A 26,959-nucleotide genomic window follows, 5' to 3' on the forward strand; every position below is an offset into this window, starting at 1 on the left:
GAGTTCATGCCAACCATCAACCATCTCATCACAGGATCAGAGGTGGAGAGCAACTTTAAATTTCTGAGTGTTACTATTTCAGTGGACCAGTCCCGGACCCAGCATGTAAGTGCAATTGCGAAGAAAGCACAGCAGCGCCTCTCCTTCCTTAGGAGTCGTCAGAGATTCCACATGACATCTAAACTCTGACAAACCTCTACAGATGTGTTGTGGAGAGTGTATTGACTGGCTGTATCATGGCCTGGTGTGAAAACACCAGTGCTTTTGAATGGAAAATCCTACAGAAGGTAGTAAATTTGGCACAGTACATCACGGGTATAGCCCTCCCAACCACTGAGCACATCTACATGAAATGCTGTCGTAAGAAAGCAGTATTCATCATGAGGAACCCCCACCACCCCAGGTGCTGCCATCAGGTAGAATGGCCCAAGATACTCAGGATTCGCACCACCAGGTTCAAAACCCGTTTCTACCCCTCAACCATTATGCTAGTGAACAGAAGAGGATAACTATACTCACTTGCCCATCTATTGAGATTTTCCCATAATCAATTATCTCACTTTAAGGGGACTCTTTACGTTGTTATTTCATATTCTTGTTATTTATTGCCATTTATTTATATTTGTACTTGCTCAGCTTGTTGTTTTCTACACTCTAGTTGATCTTTCATTGACCCTGTTATAGTTACTATTCTAGATTTGCTGAGTATGTCAGCAGGAAAATGAATCTCAGGGTAATATATGCTGACATATATGTACTTTGAGAATAAAATTTACTTTGAACCCATTTTCCCTTATCCTACATCAATCCAGTTTTTTGTTTAATTATTTTCAACTCTCCCCAGATTCTGCCATTCTATCACCGACATTCACCAGGGGCAAATTTATTGGAGCTAATCAGCAGGTCAATTGGCAAATCTTCGGGAAAATCAATGTGATTGAATGCAGGTCTCTGGATCTGTGAGGCAGCAGCTCCATATGCTGTCCAAAAGCTGAAGCCCAGATCAGCACCTGCTCCTTTGAGGGGCACTTGCCAGATAGCCAGTAGGATACTTAACAAAATAGCAGGCATTCTTATTGACCCGATGTCAGTCTAAAGAACATGCAGGGGAAGAGGGAGAAAGGAGGGGTTCCTGAACATACGGTGGTTGAGGGTAAATGAGCTGTCCATGTGGCTGATCTGTTGGAGCCTGGCGTGTGCTGTTCCTGCACGACTCCAGAGAGCTGGCATAGTTTGAGACTTCCTGTCAGCTGGAGAGTACTTGAAGCTTAGGCCCTCTTGAACTCTGGAAGCAGAAACATACTTTATACTTACTTGTCAGTCAATGACTGACAGATTCTTTTATCAAGACATTCTTACGATGCACATAATAAGCACAACAATTTTAAAATTTAATTCACTCAAGTCAACAATAAAACATGCTGGAGAAACTCAGTTGGTCAGGCAGCATTTGAGCAAAGTGATGATGACGTTTTGGATTGAGACCCTGCATCAGGACTGAAATGCCGACTAGCACTTTGCCTTTTCTGATCTGCGTTTGGCCCTTTGAGTTTCTCCAGTAGTTTGGTTTCGCTCTGGATTCCAGCAGCTGCAGTCTCTTTGTTCTCGCATTCAAAAAACGGCCAGGAAAAATGAAGCACATTCTGGTGGTTTACAGCCAAATTATTTTGGCATGGATGAATGAGAGAATGATTGACTTCTGGAGTCTCCAGTGCAACAGGCGTTGACCAGAAAGAAAGAATAAACTTGCATTTGTACCTGGACAAAATACAAAGGAGATTTCCAAGGAAGAACTATAAGGAAACATGGAGCAGGTTAGTATGGTTTTTCTTGGAAAAGGAAAAGTGGGAGCAAGTCTGAGATTGAGATATTAAGACAGAGAACCCAGCACTGGGTGGGAGGGGGAACACCAAGGGGCAGAGATTTCAAATACTTGTGAAAAAGCTTAGAGGGGCATGAAAACAAACCTTATTACCTGGAGCACGGTGAAGGTCTACAACTCTCACTCTGGTCACTAACTACTGCACACTTCAACAGTACTGTGTTGTGCAGAAGAGCCATGAGCCAGTACGGAGAGGTAGGAAAAGGCAGGGGAGCTCACTTCAAACCAGCATGTGAGTGGTATGCCTTCCTTTCATGTGGTGTACCTGCTCTGATTCTGAACACCCTCCGGCAAAATTAGTACCTTGGAACCAAAACACCCATCTGCGAGGAGACACAGATTTAATGTATCATCACTGGCTTCTGTTTCCCAAGGGAAAGGGAAGAGGAGGAGGAGGAGGAGAGAGGAAGGGATAGTGGTTGGTGATGGACAGGGGAGGGTGAAAATGGGTGGAGATGGGAGGGGGCTAGGCAAGGTGGAGAGTAGGAGGATAAGGGAGGGAGAAGGGGAAGAATAGGAGATGGTAGGGGAGAGAGTGTGATAGAGTAACAGTAGAGGTGAGGGGACAGAATGGGAGGAGCAGAGTAGAGAAGGGGAGAGTAGCAAGGAAGGAAGAGTGGGGAAAGTGAGAGCAATCACAGAAGGAGTGAGACAAGTTGAGAAGCAGGACCATTTACAGCACTAACAGAAATCCTGGGGAAAGCAGTTGAGACCCATTCAATGGATTTCCTTTGCATTTGTTGTTGGAAATGCAAATCATGTTCAAGTGCAGAGGTTGGTGTGTGCCCTCTTAGATGGATAAAGGCTGGTCAAGGGACAACAATTTTCACCCAATTTCTAAATGCTGGCAGGATTTTAGATTAGATGGAATATAATCAAGGAAAGGTTGGAAATCTGTGCTCCGTGCCTACAAAAAGAGAGTCTGATACATTCAAAAATGTATATAGAAAGGGCTTTGAGAAAAATCTCCCAGTCATTCTCATCCATTTAAATACTTTTCCTTGTTTTAGCGACTGTTAGAAATGTTTCCATCAAAAATAGTATAAAATGGAATAATGCCACCATTCTAAACATTCAGAAGCCACCACCCTCCCTCAAAATGGGAACAGCAATCCTGGCAGTACCTTGCTATATATCTCCGGCCCATGTATCTGAACTGGTAAAGGCAGATCCTATAAGAACAGAACAGTCAATGATTGGTATATTCACACATTATTTTGATCACATTCTTCCAAATGCAAATCTAATTTTTTTCTTGAATTATACTGATCCAAAAGTAGATACTTTCTACCAGACAGACACTAAGCTGAAGGAACCCACCAAGTCAGGCAACATTTATATAGGGAAATGGACATTTGATATTTCAGGTTGAGATCTTTTACCTGTACTACTTTTAAGAGAAGGGGAGAGGGGGCCAGAAGATCTCAATACATGGTGGAGAGTATCATTAGGAGCAATGAATGGAGGATCTTGACTGTCTATTTCCCTTCATAGATCCTGCCTGGCCCACTAAGTTTCCACAACATCCTCTGTGTTACTCCAGATTTCAGCATCTACTGTCTCCTGTGTCTCCTTTCTAACAAAGTTAACCTTGGTTTTTCAGGGGAAACCTCAAATGCTTCAGCTCATGTATATCTCCAGAACTTGCATGGGGAATCGCTCTTACATACTGGAAACCAAAGTCCACCAGCAGCTGTAATGAGGCTGGTAGCAGAAAGGTGCATTTACCTCATGGCCAGATAGTTTTTCCACTCAGACAACTCCTCCAAGCTTGAGGACTAGTCCTGCTTCCATATTGAGGTGACAGCAAATGTACTAAGGAATGAGGCAGAGTTTGGCAAACTTACAGCACAAATCTGCAGCATTTTTGACAGTCCAGACTGTCTTTTTCCTCTTTGACAGACACAAAGGATTGGAGATTGATGTGTGGAGTGTGGAGTGAGAGTACAGACACACACATAAAATAGACGTACAATATACACACTAATAACACCCCCAATCCATACACACATGCACACTGCATACATCCACTTGGAGACAACGATGTACACTTTTTCCATGTACCCTCTTTATACTTTACCCTCAATCTCCAACTTATTCCCCAATTTCCTCCTTCCTCCAAGATCTCTCCCATGGTCTTTCTTCCCTGAAGCCTGCTTTGCCAAATGTTAGGAAAATTACAGCACCTTAACCTTAGGGAAATCCACTTGATTCCCATAACATACAATGAAAGTGCAGGCAATGTTACTGCTGGTGGTGATTAACCGTCTAATACTGGAAGAACTGTACCAGTTATATTGTACAGTATCATCTTCTATTCAAAACAAATAAAAATTAGTTCATCAGCTTCCTTTCTCAAAAATCCCCTAATATGTACTTACTCTAAAATTGTGAGAAAATCCATTAATTCTTGAGGGGACATCTTATTCCAGTACGCCAAGAGAGCATCTTTAAGAAAAAATAGAGATTACAATGTTATATAAAAATGCAAGCTTATGGAAATAAATAACAAGTCAGCATCATCAGAATTTTGAGGGAATCATCAAATATGTCTCTTTTATGCAAGACAGGAACCAGGATAATCCATGATATTAAAGGCCAGAGAGTCTATGTCAGTGGTAGGGAAGATAGTGAGAAATAGCTCAGATACTGGATGAGCCTATGCTTCATTTTGCTCTGTTCATGTATAGCTAATTCCCAGAATGGAAAGCATCTCTAATGAGGAGAGGCTGGAGAGGATACATTTGTTTGAAAGAAAGAGACAGAGTGGTCTTGACAGGGAAAACGTGGAGAGGATGCTTTCTCTTAAGGGGAATCACAAATAGGGAGTCACTACTTAATAATAAAAATGGGTTTTCCCTTTAAGACAGAAAAAGGCTTTTTTCTCTTGCTCAGAAGGTTGAGATACTTTGGAGCTCTCTTCTACAAAGGACTGTGAATCAGAGAGTCTTTGAGTAGTTTTAAGGAAGAATTAGATAATTACTGATAGCCAAAGGGTTTAAAGGTTACTCGACCAGGAGGGAATATTTAATTATGATTATGATTGAATCACCCATGATTTTATTAAAAGGTGGAGCCAGTTTGATGGGCTGAGTGACTGACACTTGCTCTCAGTTCAAATGGAAGGGGGAAAGGCAGTGGAGGGAGACACTAATGCCAAAGCAAAGAACGCCAATGAAAATGCAAAGTTTCACACACTCTCACAACTGGTAGGTCTGCTGCAGAAGCTTATCAACTTCCTCACACAAAAGATGCTCATCATAAGATGATGAGAGGCATTGATCACGTGGATAGTCAGAGGCTTTTTCCCAGGGCTGAAATGGTTGCCACAAGAGGACACAGGTTTAAGGTGCTGGGGAATAGGTACAGAGGAGACGTCAGGGACAAATATTTTACTCAGAGGGTGGTGAGTGCGTGGAATGGGCTGCCAGCAACAGTGGTGGCGGTTGATACGATAGGGTCTTTTAAGGGACTTTTGGATAAGTACATGGAGCTTAGAAAAATAGGGGGCTATAGGTAAGCCTAGTAATTTCTGAGGTAGGGACATGTTCGGCATAACTTTGTGGGCCGAAGGGCCTGTATTGTGCTGTAAGGTTTTCTATGTTTCTAAAAATAACCCTTGTCTTTCATCATTTCTTGGGACAGTGTTGAAGATTGGGCACAGCACAGATGAAGGAAGCAAAGGGAAAATCAGTGAGAGTGCATGTACACTTCAGGATGGTTCAAAGGCCAATCTATTGCTCACACTGTTTCTGCCTCAAAGACCAACTTGGAGAAGCATTCACATTCACTGATTCACATGGCATGGATATGTCTCACTATGGCCTGAAGCTCACTCCGTGTCTATTGTCTCTCAATTCTTCAGAAGCCTGGAGGTCCAGTGTGTCAATAAAGTGAGTTAGGGGATTAATGAGGGACTACATACTGGGGTGATGTTAGCTTCCTTTGAGATCATGACAGTGATTCCACTGGTATTGCTGCTGTCTCACAGCTCCAATGATGTAGGCTCAGTCCTTAGCTGTGTAGAGTTTATATATTCCCTGTGACTACAGGGCCTCCAGTTTTCGTTTTGAAGCTAAACTACAATATACAAACTGATATAACAGTGCATTTAAATTCAAAGCACTGGTTTGAGCTGGGTATTGGAGAGCACTCTGACTGGCTGCATCTCAACCTGGCTCCAATGCACAGGATTACAAGAGGCCGCAGAGTGTTATAGACTTAGCCTGCTCAGAAAAATAATCCTTCCCACCACTGAGGATATCTTCAAAAAGGTGGCATCCATCACCAAGGCATTTCTGAACAGTCCATGAGCTTATGAAAACTATTTTGTTATTCTTGATTTGTGCTATTTATTTGATTTTGTAAGGTACAGTAGTTTCTTTGTCTTTGCAATGCACTCCTGCAGCAAAACCAATCTCACATTACTTAAGTCAGTGATAATAGCTCTGATTCTCATGCAGAAAGCTCTAGAAGGGTAATAACACAATATATTAAACACCCCCTTCCACTAATTACAAGTAACAAACATATATTAGACCCAGGTAGACTGTATAAACCTATATATCTACTCACAGTCTAGATTTTATTAATTATTTTCTAAGGTCTGACTATACAAATATCTGATACTTACATTAGATTAGATTCAACTTTATTGTCATTGTGCTGAGTACAGATACAAAGCCAATGAAATGCAATTAGCATCTAACCAGAAATGCAAAGAATAGTGTTATTTACAAAATAACTGTGAATAAAAAGTAAGTGCTGTAGCACACAAATATAAAAGTACTGAGACAGCACAATATGGGTGCAATACTGCTTAGCGCTGTGATGTGAGGTTCAGCAGGGTCACAGCCTCAGGGAAGAAGCTCTTCCTGTGCCTGCTGGTGCGGGAGTGGAGGCTCCTGTAGCGCCTACTGGATGGGAGAAGAGTAAACAGTCCATGGTTAGGGTGAGATGCGTCCTTGATAATGCTTTTCGCCCTGCCCAGGCAGCGTTATGGTAGATGTCTCAATGGTGGACAATTGGGTGCCGATAATCCGCTGGGCAGTTTTCACAACACGCTGGAGTGCTTTGCTGTCCGATACGGGACAATTGCCATACCACACTGAGATGCAGTTGGTGAGTATGCTCTCAATGGTACAGCGGTAAAAGTGAAATAGTTATAAATTTTAATTGATCTACACCTTCTTTTGATCTCTGCAATATTCACACCTACAAGAGTGTTGTTATTATTCTGTCAAGTTGCTTCCTCCAGCACACTGTGGGTCACAGTGCAAGTGTCTGGAAACTCCAGGTCTCTGCTTTATCCATCAATTGTTACATCCTACCACCTGCCCAGTAAACTCAGACTCAGACTCCTCCATCACATCAGTTGACCCAACCGCTGATACATGGCTCCCAATTTCCAGGGCTTCAACAGCTCTACCACAGTAATGCTCTAAGCCTTAACGGCCAAATCATACTGATCACTGGAAGCATCTCCATCGACCTTCCTGTCTGTGCTACCCCTTTAGGTTCATCTTGCTTCTCTTTGCTCATCCCTGAGATCTGAATGCAACTGGAAACCCCTCTCATCTTACCTGTGTACCAGCAGCAACGATGCCAGCTTATGTCTTGTGAACTACTAGGACTCTTCTCCGACAACTGCAGCCTCATTGTTTCTATCACAGCACTTAGATGTTAGATAAAAGGGAACACTTGGTGACCCAGGTAGAGAAAGGCGACAATATGTGCACTACAGAGAGACACGATGCAAACAGGAACACTCCTAGCCACTGGGAGTGAGTCTCATCCAGATATCCTTGATGAAAGACGTCTATTCACACTGATCTTGCATCTGAGCAGGACTTCACCAGATCCTCCATGCCTTACATCAATCCCATGTCCAAATACATTGTCTCAGCTTGGAGCTTTGAGTTTACAGTTAGAAGAGCCCAATGCGGTGTACCTTCAGAATCACGAATCCATGCTCTCAACTTCAGACTGCCCTGACCCACCAACATTGACTTCTCTAATGAACCCGTTCCTCACCACTTACTCCACATGGCTATGTTACCCCACCCCCGCACTTGTCAGAAAGAAACATCTGTACATTAGCCCTGGTGAGCTCACCAGCTATGACTGGAAAATCAAATCTGAAACCTGATGACTGACAAATTCCGTTTCAAATTAACTGTTGCCTCCCCACTGGGGATCTGTGACAACACAACTGAAGTAGTCAACTATTTTGCGGTATGATATTCGCTAGGTTAATCCAGATGTGTGCAGTTGCATCATGAGAATGCTGAATTCAGACTAAAGATCACTTGATATCAGCGCTCACCAAAATACCACAGCACCACGGCCATAGTGGGTTGTGCTTGTCATAAAAGGCCGGGAAAGGTTTACTGCTAAGCATTGCTCTATAGACCTGATCATACCTTCACACCTATTTCCACTCTTCACCCTGATGCTCCATTTTGTCTAACAACTGGTGGAAGGGATCTAACATGCTGAAAACTCTGTGTTACGATGAAGCAGCCCCCAGGAAACAGTGAAGGTTAATCACGTCACCCAATATAAACTCACCAAATGAATTACTGGCTGCATGAATATTCATTTCTTCCACTGGAGTCATACTCTGTGGTTGCTCAGTCTCCCCAGTACCTGCCTATTGAACTTTTGTTGTGGTGCTGAGGATATCATTTTGACAGCAGATTCTGTGGATGTTCCCCAGGCAATGTATAGCATCCCCTTCTGAAATTGGCAGCAATGATTTTCAGCTATCGCCTGGTACTGGGAAGCACAGTGTTGCAGTTAGCAGAGCTGCTACCTCACTGTGCCAAAGTCTCAGGTTCAATTGCAGCCCACACTTCCAGTTTCTTCCCTCATCTCCAAGTTGCATGGGGTGGTAGATTAAATGGCCATTGTACATTGCACTTAGTGTTTAGGTGAGGGCTAGAATCTAGAAAGAATGAATGGGAATATGGGGAAGATAAAATGGGATTAGTGAAACAGGGTGGCAGCACTTGGTTAGCCTATTACTGTGTGTGTTCTCTCTCTCTCTCTCACTCACTCACTCTATGACTTAATCTACTAGAAGGATGCCCTCAATGCACAGCAGCAGAATGGTGTTGTGGTTGCATACTGGAGTCAAACCAAGCGATTGCTCACATATTTCATCACCCATCGTCCATACCCAAGTCAACCACTGCACATCATCCTGTATCTACCACTGTTCGACCACTGCAAGCCTGCAATAATGCTTCACTCTCTATCTACCAACATCCTGTATCTACCACTGTGTGACCACTGCAAGCCTGCAATCATGCTTCACATAGAACAACTCATTTCTGAAAATCATTTCCACAGTGGAGGACAACATCCCTGTCCCCTTCTGTGACAGACGGCTTCATCTTAATTCCCTCAACAAACTGTCCACAAACCCACCAACCTTGCAGTGCCAGATCTAAAGCAGTTTTGAAGTTGTTTCTTTTCACTGAAAGCTTTGGTGAAGCAGTGAAAGCATGGGTCCCAGCTATGCCTGCTTTTTTGTCGGCTGTGTGGGACAGTCTATGTTCCAAGCCTACACCGGCATTGCTCTCTACCTCTTCCTACGCTACATCGATGACTGCACTCATGCTGCTTCCCACACCCATACTTTCATCAACATTGCCTCTAACTTCCACCCTGCTCTCAAGTTTATTTGGTCCATTTCAGTCACCTCCCTCCACTTTCTTAATCTCTTTGTCTCCATCTCTGGAGACAGACGAGCTACTGATACCTTTTATAAACCCACCGATTTTTACAGCTATCTGGACTATGCCTCATCCCACCCATCACTTGTAAAAATGCCATCTTCTTCTCTCCAGTCCTCCATCTCTGCTGCATCTGCTCTCAGAAGGAGGCTCTTCTTTCCAGGATAACTGAGATGACCTCCTTCTTCCAAGAAAGGGAATTCACTTCCTCCACCATCAGTGCTGCCCTCACCCATATCTCTTCCATTTCACGCACGTCTGCTCTTACCCCATCCTCCCGCCACAGCAGGGATAGGGGCTACTCTTGTCCTCGCCTGCCACTCCACCAGCATCCGTGTCCAGCACATAATTCTCTGTAACTTCAGCCATCTCCAACAGGATCTCGCCACCAAGCACATCTTACTCTCCTCCACAGTTTCCACTTTCCGCAGGGATCACTCCCTACATGACTTCCTTATTCACTCGTCCCTCCCCACTGATCTCTCTCCTGGTACTTACCCTTGCAAGTGGAACAAGTATTTCAACTGCCCCTACATCTCTTCCCTCACTACCATTCAGGGTCCCAAACAGTCCTTCCAGCTGAGATGACTCTTCACCAGCAAGTCTGTTGGGTTCATCTACTGAACCCAGTGCCTCCATGTGGCGTCCTGTATAGGTTGGGAGACTGCTGTGTCAAACATCTTTGCTCCATCGGCCAGAAAAAGTGGGATCTCCAGTGGCCACCCATTTCAATTCTACTTCCAGTCCCCATTCTGACATGTCAGTCCATGGCCTCCTTTACTGCTGTGATGAGGCCACAATCAGGTCGGAGGAGCAACACCTTATATTTCATTTGGTTAGCCTCCAACCTGGTGGCATGCACATCGATTTCTTGAACTTCTAGTAATTCCCCCCCCCCCCACCCCACTCTCACCATTCCCCATTTGTGTTTCCTTCTCTCACATTATCTCCTTACCTCTTCATCACCTCCCTCTGGTGCACCTCCCACTTCCCTTTCCTCCATGGTCTTCTATCCTCTCCTATCAGACTTCCCCTTCTCCAGACCTGTATCTCTTTCACCAATCAACTTTCCAGCTCTTTACTTCACCCTCTCCTACTCTTCCGGTTTCACCTATCACCTGTCACCTTGTACTTCTTCCTCTCCTCTCCTCCCCACCACTTTTTTTTTTTACGCTGAAATCTCCCCTTCCTTTCCATTCCTGATGAAGAGTCTCAGCCCAATGTGTCAGCTGTTACTCATTTCCATAGCTCCTGCCTGGCCTGCTAAGCTCCTCCAGCATTTTGTGTGTGTTGCTTGAATTTCCAGCATCTGCAGATTTCCTCTTGTTTGTGACCTCACAAATATTTCTAGCTCATTGACACATCTGCCACTCTATCACTGGTCATTACCATTCTTTCTTTACCTTGCTACTACCTCAGCTGTAACATTTCATCTCACTGTCAGTGTAGTTTTTGTGGGGGGTTTTCTGTATCACTGTTCAGTAATGTTAAGGTTGGACTTTTTAAACAACACTCCACTAACTCTTTAACAGATACAATAATGTAAAGGTCAAACACACAGCGCACAGCTCTTAAAGGTACTTATGCAACCAAAGTATTTTTCATCCAAGGCCTAGATACATGTACTACAGTACAATTCCTTCTGACAGTAACATTATTTTGTATCATATCTTTTCACATATACATAGATTCTACTTGTTACATTTTCACTGGCAGAGGCAGCTTCCTGGTAACTTGTTCCACTAAGCTTTGACCAAGTTCAGGATCGGCGTTCCAGTGAAATCAGATTCTATTTGCTGCTCTGACCTGGGAGCTTTATTCAAGGCAGCCTTACAGCTTCAACCAATGGATTCCTGACTGAACATTGGCACAGCTCGATTGCAATGAGCAAAGGAGGCAAAGGCAACAATGCACAGTGACATAGTCTAAATTATTTTTTCCTCTGAGATGTTCTGCATGGCTCCTCTTCTCTACAATCCCCTTGTCCTTCAGCACCACCAATCAAATGATCTGCCATTCAAACACTTCTACCTGGTGGTCGGTCCAGGGATATCAATGGTTATCCTTACATAAGGGGTGCTGATGAAGGAACTTCAACCCAAAACAGTAACTCCATAACTCCATTTTGCCTCCCACAGATGTGGCTGACATGCTGAGATTTTCCAGCATTTTCTCTTACTTAATTTAGTTTTCAGCATCTGCAGTTTTTGAAAATTTTTTAAACATTGGTTTTCTGTCTGTTTTCCATATACAGGATTGGTGTTTGAGTGTTTTACATTTTAAAAGTTAACAAATTAATTATATTTACAACAGGACGATTGTGGCTGTTCATCACTCTGATGATTGTTTTTCTGTTCTTTCAACCAACATTTGAAAGCTTATCCCTGGATTGGGCCTTTGATCAGTTATTGACACACTGGTTAATATTCAACTGATATTGTTTAATATTGAAAAAGATTTATGCAAAAATACAGTTGTCAGCCTATTGGTGGATTATTGTTGTGCAATATATTCGTGAAGACTAAGCAACTGAGTGCGAGAGTGGTAAGGCAGTTCTCAAAGAATTCAAGAGAGCTTTTGTTAGTTCCGTTGGAGCAGAATTTTTAGAAAGGAGTTGGATGGGTTCCAGTTTGGCACAGCAATAGCAACACACAAAAATATATTCCTTTATTGTTCTGCATTGCTCAGACTGGAGAGGAATTTTCACAACTGATTTTCACTGGACTGGGAATACTACATTTTTTTTGGGGGTGGTGGTGGAGGTTTGCTTGTCTTCTATGTTGCATACAGTTAAAATGCTCCAGAAACTGAGTCACAGGATATTATCAAAAGAATCGTTACCCTTTATCGGCGTATCAATTTCACACCTTGTCACGGAGTTGGAAATGAACACGTTCCTAAAGGGAACAACATACCTTCTGACATTGTTTTAATGATATGTAGAAAGCACATAAGGAGACTTCTTATTTCATGTTGGTCTAACTTGCCGTAGTTGGATAAATTGCTCCCTGTTGAGCTCCTTCTTTGTTGACTCTGAAAGACAAGTTCATAAACAAATGAGTGCAGGAGCAGCTGGACACTACTGACTTTAACTTCACAGTCATCCATGGAGAAGCTGAACTGCTCATTCACATGGAATGTTCCAACACTCAGATAAGGAACAGAAGTCAGTAAACAGGAATTCTGCCTTGTTTAGTTTCATCCCAACATTAGATTTGTTAACATTTTCCTCAAGGTTTGGAATAGCCAGAACTATGAATCAGATTGCACTAAACACATGACATCAAAGGGGAAACACTTAACCCATTATGCCCGTGCCTGCAGCTGGATAGAACCTTGACTATTCTTAGCTCCCCCCCACCCCCACCCCACCTCCAACCATGGCTAGACACAGAGTAGGAAATGGATCAAGACCAAACTGTTAGTTCTGGATTTGAACTGGTAGCTCACAAGCAACAATATCAAGAATTAAGTTATATACCCTTGTTATCAAGTATATTACTTAAATCATTGATTCTGCATAAGATTATTGGCATATTAATCCAAAAAATAATTTCAGGATGTATATGGTACATTTCTCTGGCATTAAATGAAACTATATTAAGCTCAACACTATATAACTTCACATGACATATTCTCCAATTTCTCTTCATTAAGGTCCAGCAAGCCAAGAAGCCCTCCTACCCACAGAAAAGGTAATGTGGCTTCAACTTCAGATATTAACAGCAGGTCGGGCATTGCCAAGGGAGAAACGGAGTTAATATTCCAACAGTTCTGATAAAAGGCCTTCAACCTGAAATGTTGCTTCTTTCTACACAGATGCTCTCTGACCTGCTGTGTTTCTCACACATTTTCTGTCTTTGAGATTCTAATACCATTTAAAAAACAACTGGAAGTAAGTCTCTCAATCAGACTAAAAGTACTCATTAATATAGACAACACACTCTAGCAATGTGGCAGCCTTGCTTGTATAGTTCCTAATGTTGGATGCATTTGACATATTTCTGAAAAATTCCATCTTTGCACCAGGATATGGAATTAAGGTTTAAAAACAAATGACCAAGTTGAAAGAATTTTCTTTACAAAGTCCATGGAATTCCGCCTTTCCTCAGCTCTCTCTGGTGTACACGCACTCAATTCATTGCTCAAGGTGCCTCTGGAATCATCACGCTTCAACACCGGCCCACAAGACGTGCTGTATCCTACTGACAAAAATAAAGCCACAGTCACAACAAGCAGAATTTACAGTTAGACACAAGGCAATATTTACATTTGGAGAAAGTGACACCAATTTAAGGGGTGGTCTGGACTTTGAAGCAACAACTCAGAAATTTATGAATGTATTATGGAAAGAAAGTAAAATCATTGCAAATTATTGTAAATTTGGAAACATGCAGTTCTTGGTCATAACTGATAAAATGCCATCCACTGATGAACAATGATCAGCATTGTCAATGCTATGTTAAACTCCATGGTCATCCTAAATAGAAAACAAAGCAAGCAGAGTCTCACATGATTTCTTCTTAATCCAATAATTTTTCAGGTTGCTTACACCACTGGCAGAGTCAACAATAACTGTCCATCCAAGCATGGTCTTCAGCCACCTTCTTGGACCACTGTAGCCCTTCCATCTTTGGCAGTCCCATTGCATTTGGGAGTGTGTTTCAGGACATAGATCCTGCTTTAAGGAAGAAGTACAAATATATTTCCAAGTCACAGAAATGGCGAGGAATCTGCAGATGCTGGTGATCGCATGTGCTACCTTAGTTTTCCTTCATGATAGAGGTTGTGGGTTTTGAAAGTCTGGTCTGAATGGTTTAAGTAACTGAGATGTGTTTGTAGATGGTACAACTCCAAAGTATCTGTAAAGCAGTAGCGAGTCTTTAGGGTCATGGATGAACCTTTGTAATTGTCATGGATGTACTTAGCTTCTTGCTGCAGTTTCACTCACCCAGACAAATACAGAAGTTACATTCTTGACTTGCAGCCATTGTATCTGCATTCAGAAGAAAGGGTTCAACTCAAAACACCATTTCTCTCCAGACGCTGCTTGACTTGTCGTGTTCTTCCAGCTTCTTGTTTGTTGCTCCAGATTTTAGTGTCACCAATTTGCCAAGTCTCTTCAAGGTATTCCCTCCACTCTTTGAAAGGAGTTCTGTGTGAACCTCTCTCACTGCTCCCACTTAATGAATTCTACTGCTCTTCAACCACATTCTCACTCAATCATTATACCATAGCCACGTCCTTCCAATCCAGAAGAGACTCAAAGTGAATCATTAACCATCATTTCCCTTCACAAAATGCTGCCTGACCAACTGAGTTCCTCCAGCATCATGGTTGTTCCTCCAGATTCCAGCATCTGCACACCCTTGTGCTTCTGGTTTGACAACTAACCCAAGTTCCAGCAGCTGAGGCACAAAAGTGGAGGAGGAGTTAAACCCATGAGGTCTGCTCTGCAGTGCCAAGCTAGATTTATGATCAAACCTGGATCTCAAGTATGTCTGAGAAATGTCCTTAAAGAGCCGCACAGGAATAATTAACCCAGAATATCAGTACAATTAAACAGGCGGAATAAGGCCAAGTTTACAGAAACAATGAACACATGGAAACATTAGATGAAAGTTAAATAAAGTAATATTCTGATTAAATATCTAAACGTTTAGAATCTCTCTTGATGGATGAATTATCATAAGGCTAAGCAGCTTCATTTGCTCATTGTAATCACATGATCATCTGCTTTTATTTCTGGATCTTGGTTACTGAGTGAAACAAATTAAATCTAATTTGTGTCTGTGGGCATATAAATTTATTCCTAAAGTTATGGCAATAATCTTTTGTTCCCTCCCCAAAACAGAGCTGCTGAGACTAATTAGAGTTCATCTCACCCTGGTGGGGACGTATGCAGAGTTATTCTAAAGATTCAAAGAACATTTATTATCATAGTACATATGCAGTGTACAACCCTGAGATTTGCTCTCTCCACAGCCAGCCACAAAAGAAAAACCATGGAACCCGTTCAAAAAAAAAATCACCCCCCCCATGAGCAATAAAATAATCAAACCATGCGTACAGAAAAAAAAACGAAAAATACAGAATATAAAACACAAAATTGAAGGAGTCTAGGCATATTTAGTTCAGCTCAGTGTTCGTTATCTGCAGGCCACTCAGATTCAAAATTGCCCAAAATAGCAACTAAAAAAAACCAGAAACCAGAAACACATCATAATGTGAACTACAGAGTCCAATCCACAAACCACATTGATTAAACCTAGTAAAGAAAGCAAATGAGTAAATCTCTTCCTTCTTAATAAATTGTAATGGTAATGAAAATCTACACCTTATAGAATGTTACTGTTGGTTCCTTAACTCAACCCAACTCACATGAAAACCAGTTGGTTTAAAGTCTGTACTCTTTATGCTGTGTTCAGTGGTTAACTTAAATCATTAAGATTTTACCTGAAGGAGTTAATTCTTTGTCAGTGAAGATGCCTGATTTGCGTGCAGCTGATCCATTAATTGTTGTTGGGATGCTAAATGCCAAGTCACCTCGAACACACTATTTTGTAAAAATAAATGTTTGTCAATATTCAGCAGGATGTTGATAATTTAATATTTTTTGCACTTGATTACTTGATTTATCTAGGAATCATAAACCATTGAATTTGACTATTCAATGCAACATGCCTGTTGTAACTCTTTGTAAGTACTATTAAATCACCCATCCATGATCTCGTCCTTTTCCCAATACAGTCTTCCCTACAACTATTTATTTCACTCTCATAGTTGACGAAGGAAAGGGAAGGAAAGCGAATATGCACTGGTCTGCTGGGAGGTGGAGAGGGGGGAAAAATCGGCAGCAGAGATAGTCAGCAAGCTTTAATTCCTAAGCATGAAGATAACATGTGATTTCTCCTGGTTCCAGCACATGAATACAATTACAAGGAATGCACACCAGCATCAGAGATTAAGTTCAGTGTGTTATTGACAACTCCAACGAAGTTTGATGTATGTGCTGTTTAAGGTATTGATTGATTGCATTGTGGTCTGCTATGACAATTCATAACAGCAACAACACAAGATGCTGCAGAGAGTAAGGAACTCAGCCCAATACATCACGGGTATGTGCCTCTCCACCATCGGTAGTTCTTATAAGAGGGTCTGCCTCAAGAAGGCTACATCTGTCATCAAACATCCCCACCATCCAGGCCATGTCATCTTGCAGCTGCCATCAGGCTGGTTTCAGAAGCCTGAAGTCCCACAACACCAGGTTCAAGAAAGGTTATTTCCCTTCAACTATTCAGTTCTTGGAACATTGACCCAACCTTAAATCACAGAAGTATAACAATGACATGACCAGATTGAGATCAGTCACTCATTAAATGGGATTTTATTGTTGTAAGTGTGTTCTCCCTTGTATAATTTTTATTTTGTTCTTGTCAATTCTGTTTATATGATGCTATGTGCTTTGATGCTGCTGCAAGTAAGGTTTTCATTGAACCTGTGTATCTGATGATAACCACAGTTGATATTAGAGCAACTCCTTCCATCAACTTTGCTGGTACCCTCCCAGAGAAATCGTTACCTTTCTCATTTGTTTTTTTTGCTCATTACCGTGAGTTTTCTAATCACTATCTCTTCTGACAGCTCAAAGTAGGATTTTAACAACATTTTGTGAGGCCTTGTCAAATCAAGTTGGTAAATGTTACACCATAGGTGGCAAACAATTAATTGTCCTATAGAAATCATTATCATTTAACACATATTCTTTGACTTCCTAAAACATTACCCTTGGGATCTAAGTGTCATTGACATTGGGGACACTGGTTGCCAAGAGAAGATGCTGTTGAGCTGTGTCATTGAGGCACTCAGCCCTTTGAGACAGGGCTTCAATACGAGCTTAGAATTTATTCTTCCAATAAACTCAAACCTTTACCTGGAGCAGCAAACCTCTACCGCCTTCTTTGTCAGCAGCTGTGGTATCGATGTGGGATTTGTGCTGTATAATGTGTTGGCGCGTGGCCAAGTGGTCAAGACGTTCGTCTAGTGACTTGAAGGTCGCTAGTTCGAGCCTTGGCTGAGGCAGCGTGCGTGTCCTTGAGCAAGGCATTTAACCACACATTGCTCTGCAACGACACCGGTGCCAAGCTGTATGGGTCCTAATGCTCTTTCCTTGGACAACATCAGTAGCGTGGAGAGGGGAGACTTGCAGCATGGGCAACTGCTGGTCTTCCATACAACCTTGTCCAGGTCTGCGCCCTGGAAACTTTCCAAGGCGCAAATCCATTGTCTCATGAGACTAATGGATGCCTATAATAAATGTGTTACAGGGGGCAGACCACTGTGTGTCCGACAGAGTGATCAGCAGCACTGGGGCTCCACAGGGGACTGTCTTGTCTCCCTTTCTCTTCACCATTTACACCTCGGACTTCAACTACTGCACAGAGTCTTGTCATTTTCAGAAGTTTTCGGATGACTCTGCCATAGTTGGATGCATCAGCAAGGGAGATGAGGCTGAGTACAGGGTTACGGTAGGAAACTTGTCACATGGTGTGAGCAGAATTATTTGCAGCTTAATGTGAAAAAGACTAAGGAGCTGGTGGTAGACCTGAGGAGAGCTAAGGTACCGGTGACTCCTGTTTCCATCCAGGGGGTCAGTGTAGACATGGTGGAGGATTACAAATACCTGGGGATACGAATTGACAAAAATAAACTGGACTGGTCAAAGAACACTCAGGCTGTCTACAAGAAGGGTCGGAGCTGTCTCTATTTCCTGAGGAGACTGAGGTCCTTTAACATCTGCCGGATGATGCTGAGGATGTTCTACGAGTCTGTGGTGGTCAGTGCTATCATGCTTGCTGTTGTGTGCTGGGGCAGCAGGCTGAGGGTAGCAGACACCAACAGAATCAACAAACTCATCCGTAAGGCCAGTGATGTTGTGGGGATGGAACTGGACTCTCTCACGGTGGTGTCCGAAAAGAGGATGCTGTCTAAGTTGCATGCCATCTTGGTCAATGTTTCCCATCCACTACGTAATGTACTGGGTGGGCACAGGAGTACATTCAGCCAGAGACTGATTCCACCAAGATGCAGCACAGAGCGTCATACGAAGTCATTCCTGCCCGTGGCCATCAAACTTTACAACTCCTCCCTTGGAGGGTCAGACACCCTGAGCCAATAGGCTGGGTCCTGGACTTACTTGATAATTTACATATTACTATTTAACTATTTATGGTTTTATTACTATTTATTATTTATGGTGCAACTTTAATGAAAACCAATTTCCCCCGGGATCAATAAAGTATGACTATGACTATTTAGCTACTCTGAGTTCTCCGTAATTCAGTAATGCAGCTCCATTTGCCCACATTTATTCATTATCCTTTAACACGTTTTGCTAACAAAATTGTAACTGGTGTCCTTTCATGACAGTTTAATTCACACCTGCCTTGGCAGCTTTTTGGGTGAAGAATTCCTAAGCATGTGAACCATCCCAGTTTCCGATGCACCTGAACATCCAAATTTAACGTCAAGCTCACAGAGTGATACTGCTTGGAAATAGACCCAACTGATGCAGGCTGCCCACTGCACCCAGCCAAACTAGTCCTATTTGCCTACCTTTGGCCCGTATCCCTCTAAACCTTTTCTATTCATATACCTGCCCAGATATCTTTAAAATGTTATTAAAGTACCTGTCTCAACCATTTTCCCTGGCAGCTCCCTTTACATACAGACCACCCCCTAGGTAAAGAAATTACCCTTCATTTTACTACAAATCTATCCCCACTCACCTCTGCCCTCTAGTCCTTGATTCCCCTACCCTGGACAAAGATTGTATACATTCACCCTAAAAGCTTCTTAAACTTCCCAATAATTTAGCCCCTCAAGTCCATCAACAACCTTGTAAATCTCTTTGAACTCTTACCAGCTTGATGGTATTTTCCTTATGACAGGGTGATTAAAACTGAACATAATATTCCAAGCGTAGCCTTACCTATGTCTTGTACAATTGCAACATAGCATCCCAATTTCTATACTGATAAGACCAGTGTGCCAAGGAATTACGTACTTCCCTCAGATCTTTATTGGTGCTCAATATTCTCCAACAGGAGGGGCCCTGAATACCCCATAAACCACAAATCCTATCTGGATAACCAGTCACAAAAGAAGCTTATGGTCCTGCCAGGGTAACATGCACCATTCTCAGTCCAGCAGCAGGTTTTTTTTTTTACTGGGGTCTGGATGGTTCCAGCAGTGATTAGATTTATGAAATTTGCTTCATGTTCTGCAAAAACAAACATCACTGATATCCAGTAGATATCAACCTACTTGGAACCATTCTCCTGTAATGCACTGGGAAGAAAATCCAGCAAACACCACGCGCCTCCCCCCCGCCCCCACACACATGCTCCGATGGTTACCCGATGGCTACAGGCATGAAATTCCAACTGTGGTACCTTAGCCAATTGACAGTCAACAACTTTGGTTAAGCTGTATTTGGAGCGTTGTGTACAGTTCTGGTCACCACATTACAAGAAGGATGCAGAGAATTTGGAGAGCAGGTTCACAAGGATGTTGCCTAGATTAGAGAACATTACCTACAAGGAGAGATTGGACAAACTTGGATTGCTTTTTCTGGAGCAAAACAGGTTATGGAGTAACCTGATAAAAGTTCAAAAAATTCTGAGACTCATAGGCAGGTTAGATAAGGTCCTTTTCCCCAGGGTGGAAATGTGAAATGTTGGAGAGCATATGTTTAACCTGACAGGGAAACAATTTAAAGGAGATTTACAAGACAAGCTCTTTACACAGAAGATGGTAGGTGGCTGGATCATGCTGCCAGAGGAAGTGCTAAAGTAGTTACAATGTCAATGTTTATTCAGATAGTTACATGAAGAGGCAGGATAAAGAGTGTGGGTAGATTGGATAAGCTGTACTGTCATGAGGATATACACAAACCAGGGATCAGGCTCCCCAGGTCATCCCACTCTAATTGACACAACTTATTCACTGGAGGCAAAAACAAGGAATGTCTCATTCCTCAAATATTGACGGAAAATGTTCACTCCCATTCACCTTTGGACTATCAGCAACCAGTCTCCATTAGGAGTTGATACATTCCATTCCCACCAGTTCTTTCTCCTCCACAATTTCCTAGCAAGATTCAGATTGACACGTCAGTGCAGCACAGAGCCAGGCGCATCTTTCAAATAAGACATGTGTGTTCAGACCACCCCTTCTTTGTCCATTGGATTTTCCCCACATTATCATGGTCGTGGTGCCCCAAGATAATTAGACACAGATGTTCTACTTTGTACACTCTGGATGTATTCTAAATGAACCTTTGGGATACATGCCTTCAATTTGTGAAGCTGGAAGCATGTGAGTGAATACACTGCACCACAGTTTCTACAATAAACCTATCTAACCCGCTCAACTTTCTATTTTTTTAAAATAAAGTACTTTACAGGAACACACCTCTTTTTCCAAATCGAGAAATGTCTGTATAGTACTTGTTGCACTACCTTCCTGGAAACATCTGAAATGCAATCAGGCTTCATACTGAGGAAGGTATGCTTGATTACAGGTCAGTAATTCTCTTCATATTTGCATCTAGCATGCTTTCTTCTGCAGCTGCGGCACAGCAGCACTGGAAGACACCACAACACGGAGCGAAGAAGGGCCTTGCACTTACGGCATTCGAGAAGGTCATGCTGAGAGAAGACAGATCTTTTACGATGAACCGCTGAACATTTTCAAACATCACTTTGAGAAGTGGTAGGTACAAGAGGGCTATTCTTGCCTGTTGGTTCTGAAATACATGAATTAAATTGTTAAACTTCAGTTAAAAATGGAAGACTTCACTTTGGTGCATCAGAATTTTTCTCTGGCGAGTCCTGAAAGGAGGAAAAAGGTATCACAAAATAAAACCTTTGTCATGTACAACATGTACCTGACCCAGACAGAGGCAGGTTTTACAAGGCATTTCAGCCCTTCTGTATCTCTTTGATATGCCCCTGACCATGATCACTCAGTTCTCTGACAAGTGGCACTGCTAAGATTGTTGTGCACAGTTCACACTTTGCACTCCTTCCTCACTCCACCAATACTCCCTGGCCACTGATCTTCAATGTACCTGACTCCATGCTCAATCTAAAGGCAGCTCCCCAGTCTAGTCCACAAATAAAAGCTGGCAGCTCTAACAAGGCAGCATTCATTCACCACTATACTGGACCATCGCTCTGGATTTTGTAAGGGAAGAGTACAGAGGGCAAGGAACACAAAACGCAGGCTGACACTCCGGTGTAGTACCAAGGGAGAGCAGCGCAGCTGGAGATGTCCTCTATCACGTGAGGCATGGATGGATTTAGGCCAAGACCCATAGCAGCACTGATGCACAGAAAGACATTGGAATAAAAATCCACGACTTCCTGAAACTGGCAATACAAGTGCACAGAGAGGGAGAGAAGGCACATGGCATGTGTCTGTTAGGGCATTGAGAATTAAAGTAGGAAATCATATTACAGATGTATAAAATGCCAGTTAGACTACGTTTGGAATATTCTATACAGTTCTGGTCACCACTCTACAGGATGGATACATAGGGCTTGTAAAGGGTACGGAAGAGATTCACCAAGGAGGTTTCCTGGATTAGAGAGAATTGGGCATCAGTAAATGCCAGGCACCACAGTAGTGGAGTGGATAGTGCAAAACTCGGGGCATCGGACTTCAGAGTTCAATGTTGGCACCATCTGTTAAGAGTTTATACGATTCCCCCCACCCCCCGACCCCTGTGATTGCATGGATTTCCTCTGGGTGCTGGGTATTAGGTTAATTTGTCATTTTAAATTGTCCTGTGACTAAGCTAGCGTTAAATGACAGGTTGCTGGGTAGCAAGTTGTTTCACAAGGGCATGTTCCATCCAGCATCTCTGAATAAAATAAATAATAATACAAGATTTGGATTGTTTCTCTGTAGCGATGCAGGCTGAGTGGCAAGCTGATAGAGATTTATAAATACAGCAATGCAGTTGATGTTGCAAATACAAAATCTCAACTTTTTTTTTTACAAAATCCCACATAATTGAATTAAAGTGGATATGAGATTGCCTGCAGTTCAAGAAATCAACTCATAACAAATGCCAGGTGAAGTTATGCAAGTGTGTTCTCCAAGGGCTTGGGTACAGTTCCAGAATGAGTATATGGTACCAAACCCCAAACAAAAACTTTGTGGTGAATAAGAAGGAGTTTTGTGATGGATTTTCAAAAATAAGTGTGGGGGGGGGGGCAGCAAAAGACATTGACCACAGTAATGATGTCAAAGTCAGAGGCATCCAATACGTTCCTCCCAAATCCCAACAATCATCAAGTCAGTCAGTTAATTGACCACTAGGATTCACCCTGAATGTGGGCGCGTGGTAGGAACATCTGGGGTGAGTGATGGAAATGAGAAAAAACACAGTACAGGAAATGTGTGGGGGGATGGGATTGATTGGAATTCCATGCAAGCCAAATGGCCTCTCTCTATGTCATAAGGAAATAGAGAAAAGACAATATTTGCATTAAGATCAAGAAATGGTCCCATAGCGGCACTTAGTGGTCAAAATCTGTATTTACACAATGATATGGTAGCTCTTCATGACTATAAACTAGTGCCAAAATAAAACAATTTAATCCTCCCTACCCCTCCCACACTGACCTTACTGTTATTTGCATCTTACACTGTTCCAAAGGTACACAATGCAAGCTCAAACAACACTTCATTTCATCACGGAACCACTGAGCCATCTTTGTGCAGGGCGTGTCACATCCCCCTGAACTCGAAAGTGAATCAAAATCAGAATCAGGCTTAATATCACTGGCATAGATCATGAAATTTGTTGTTGCAGCAGCAGTACATGAAAATACATAATAATAATAACTGGATTACAGTAAGTATATTTTTTTTAGAAAGTGTGATGAGAATACACATAAATTAAGATGTTAGCTGGCCTGGGCTGGCACCAGTGGGATCAGCAGTTGGTCTGCCACCTGTCTTCAGGAGAAAGAGAGATAAGGAAAAAGGGACGGGAGAGAGTAACGGAAGGAGAGCTGTCAAGATCGGCTCCCCCTTTGAACCCTGAACTGTTTGAAGTGATGGACAGGCGATACCCCAGCAGGGGGATAAAAAGGGACAGGTTCGCTAAGGCAAGACACACACGACACCCCGAGGTAACGAGACCCTGGAAGCGGCGCGTCTCCCACAAGTCGGTGGGAAGTTTTTGACGGCTGGTCGCGGGATCAAGCCATAGACACACAGGGTGGAAAGGCACGATCGGTGGGAACCTGGTGTGTGTCCCCTCTTGCCTGGGTGCCAGGTTCACCGCAGAGAAACGATCGTATCTGGAAACGGAGGGGTCACAGTCAGTGACCTCAGATGACATCACAAAGGGCTCGCACGAAAGCTGACTGCGAAGAATATCGGAGGTCTGTGTGTGGAAGCCGTTTGAATATTCATTCGTTTTGCTCGCTCTCTCCTTCCCCCCACTGACCATCTCCCACGGCAGCGATTACTGCGAACTGAACTGAACTAAATTGAACTGAACTTTGCATCACTTTGAAACTGGTCATTTACCCCTAGACAATGATAGAGCTTGATTGATCCTGTTATCTTAATTCTGTGTACATGTGTGTTTATCGTTGGTGAACTGTTGCATTTATTATCCTTTTGATTAGAGTACTGTGTTGCTTGTTTCTTTAATAAAACTTCCTTAGTTCTAGTAATCCAGACTCCAACTGAGTGATCCATTTCTGCTGGTTTGGCAACCCAGTTACGGGGTACGTAACAAAAGTTAAATTAAATAAGTAGTGCAAGAAGCGAGAAAAGTTCAAGGGTTTCAGTGTCCGTTCAGAAATCTGATGGCAGAGGGGAGGAAGCTGTTCCTGAATCGCTGAGTGTGTGCCTTCAGGCCCCTGTACCTCCCCCCAGATGGCAACAAAGAGAAGAGGGCACGGACTGAGTGAAAGGGGTCCCTAATGTTGGATGACACCTTTTGAGGCATCGCTCCTTGAAGATGCCCTGGATACTGGGGAGGCTAGTGCCCATAATGGAACTGAGTGAGTTCATAACTTTCTGCAGCTTACTTCGATCCTGTGCCATGACCCCCTCCCCATGCCTGACGATGATGCAGCCAATTAGAATGCTCTCCATGGTACTTCTGTAGAAACTAGCCAGCGTCTTTGGTGACAAACCGAATCTCCTCAAACTCCTAATGAAATACAGCCACTGTCATGCCTTCATTGCAACTGCATGAACACGTTGGGCCCAGGACAGATCCTCATAGATATTGACACCCAGCATTTTAAAACTGCTTATCCTTTCCACTTCTGATCTCTCAATGAGACCGGTGTGTGTCCCCTTGCCTTATCCTCTCTGAAGTCCACAATTCTTTGGTGTTACTGCCATTGATCACAAGGTTGTTGGAGTGACAACACTCAACTAGCTGATAAATCTTGCACCTGTACACCTTCTCGTCACCATCTGAAATTCTGCCAACAATAGTTGTGTCATCTGCATATTTATAGATGATATTTGAGCTGTGCATAACCACACCAGTCATGAGTGTAAACAGAGTAGAGCAGTGGGCTAAGCACATTTCCTTGAGGTGCACCAGTGTTGATTATCAGTGAGAAGGAGATGTTATTTCTGATCCACACAGACTGTGGTCTTCCAGTGAGGAAATCAAGGATTCAGTTGCAGAGGGAGGTACAGAGGCCCAGGTTTTGGAGCTTTTGATCAGAATTGTTGGAATGATTACATTAAACACTGAGTTGTAGTCAATGAAAAGCAGTCAGCAAGTATTAGTATTTTCCAGATGATCCAAGGCCACATGAAGAGCCAGTGAGATTGCATCTGCAAATTGCAAAAAGGATCTAGTGCTTTGCTCATGATTATGACAAATACACTCTTCTTGGGCTTCCAGCTGGGTACAGATATCAATTATAACAGACATTTTCATGAGAAACTCTGCCATCTTCATCAGGGATGAACAGCAGATACCTGGTGAAGATAGCAAAATCTGTCATCGAAATGTCCGTCATAATCGATACCTGTACCTGGCTGGAAGCCCAAGAAGAGATTATCAGGCAAATTGTAGTTGGTCCAAGTCCTTGCTTAGACCCGACTTTAATTCAATAGTTTCAAATAACCATCTCTCTGGTTTGTAGCAGAACTGTGAAGTTTTGATGAAAGGTCATCAACTTGCAGAGTTTACAATGGCATGTGTTATTGCAGAGCTGATACTAAGTCCAGAGAGGACATGGCCTTCTCACTGTACCAGCTGCAGGAGAAGCCCACTGTACCCAGCCTTCAATGATCTGACCAAGGTGTTCGACCTTGTCAGTAGAAGAGGACTCTTCAAGTTCCTGCTAAAGATTGGCTGCCGCGTCCCCCCCCCCACCCCCAAGGACTGCAGCATCATACCATCCTTCCACAAGGACACGCACAGCACTGTCTGCTTCAGTGGAGCAACTCCTGATGCCTTTCTAGAGAGCAGTGGAATGAAACAAGCACAGTAGGATATGGTTCTGAAGTGGACATATGGCATTAGTGTAGATGGGCAAAGAGGTTAGCATGGATCTGTTGGGCTCATGGGCTTATTTCTGTGCTGTACAGTTGTAGGACTCTAGTACAAATGTAACTATATATGAGGCTGCTGAGACTGCAGGTGAGATATTCTGCATGGATCTGGTCTCCCTACTAGATAGTAGTGAGTTCCTTGTGTAAGGAGAAATGCAAAAGACTGGGCCTGTATTCTCGGTGATTTAGAAGAATGAGAGTGATCTCATGGAAACACATAAAATTCTTAAAAGTTTTGATAGGTTTGGGATAGCAATGATTCTTCCCCTGGCTGGGTGCCTGGAACTAAAGGGTGTTTCTTAAAATAAGGGGTTAGTCAATCAGGACTGAAGAAAGGAGGAAATATCTTTACATATCTTTGGAACCTCCAAAGGGCATATGGAGACTTGGTTGCTAAGTACCTTTGTATATTCAAAGTCAAGTTCAATAGACTTTTGAAGATGAAGGTAGTTGAGGGATATGAGATTAGTGCAATTACATGGAACTGATTAAAGAATCAGCCATGAATGGCGGGAGAAACTGAATGTTGCCCTTTGCTTCTGCTTCTTGTGGTCGAAGCTCCAAGTGATTTTCAACTCCTAGTGGTTTTACAAAGATAAAATTGTGAATTCAATGTGGCTGAATGTGAATCTCACACCTTGCAATAGATCAATGCAGGATTCACTCCTATCCACTATACTAAAGCCGGGATGTAAACAAGGACCAAAACCACATGAATCCACAT

General features: G+C 42.8%; 1 protein-coding gene across 2 annotated transcripts in view; it reads right to left on the reverse strand.

The window, feature by feature from the left end:
* Positions 1-26,959, reverse strand: part of dock11 (dedicator of cytokinesis 11) — a 325,211-nt gene that overhangs the window by 122,828 nt on the left and 175,424 nt on the right. The window contains exons 32-38 of one of the 2 annotated variants that reach the window (XM_072270403.1): positions 21,314-21,430; positions 16,078-16,177; positions 13,705-13,826; positions 12,537-12,654; positions 4,264-4,330; positions 3,007-3,054; positions 1,143-1,285 (exon numbers count right to left, since the gene is read on the reverse strand). In XM_072270403.1, the coding sequence (XP_072126504.1) occupies positions 1,143-1,285; positions 3,007-3,054; positions 4,264-4,330; positions 12,537-12,654; positions 13,705-13,826; positions 16,078-16,177; positions 21,314-21,430 (715 nt within the window). The remainder of the gene's footprint in view (positions 1-1,142; positions 1,286-3,006; positions 3,055-4,263; positions 4,331-12,536; positions 12,655-13,704; positions 13,827-16,077; positions 16,178-21,313; positions 21,431-26,959) is intronic. The other variant, XM_072270404.1, reaches the window with a different exon arrangement.

The sequence above is a fragment of the Mobula birostris genome, chromosome 10 (genome assembly GCF_030028105.1).
Source record: "Mobula birostris isolate sMobBir1 chromosome 10, sMobBir1.hap1, whole genome shotgun sequence".
NCBI classification, from domain to species: Eukaryota; Metazoa; Chordata; class Chondrichthyes; order Myliobatiformes; family Myliobatidae; genus Mobula; species Mobula birostris.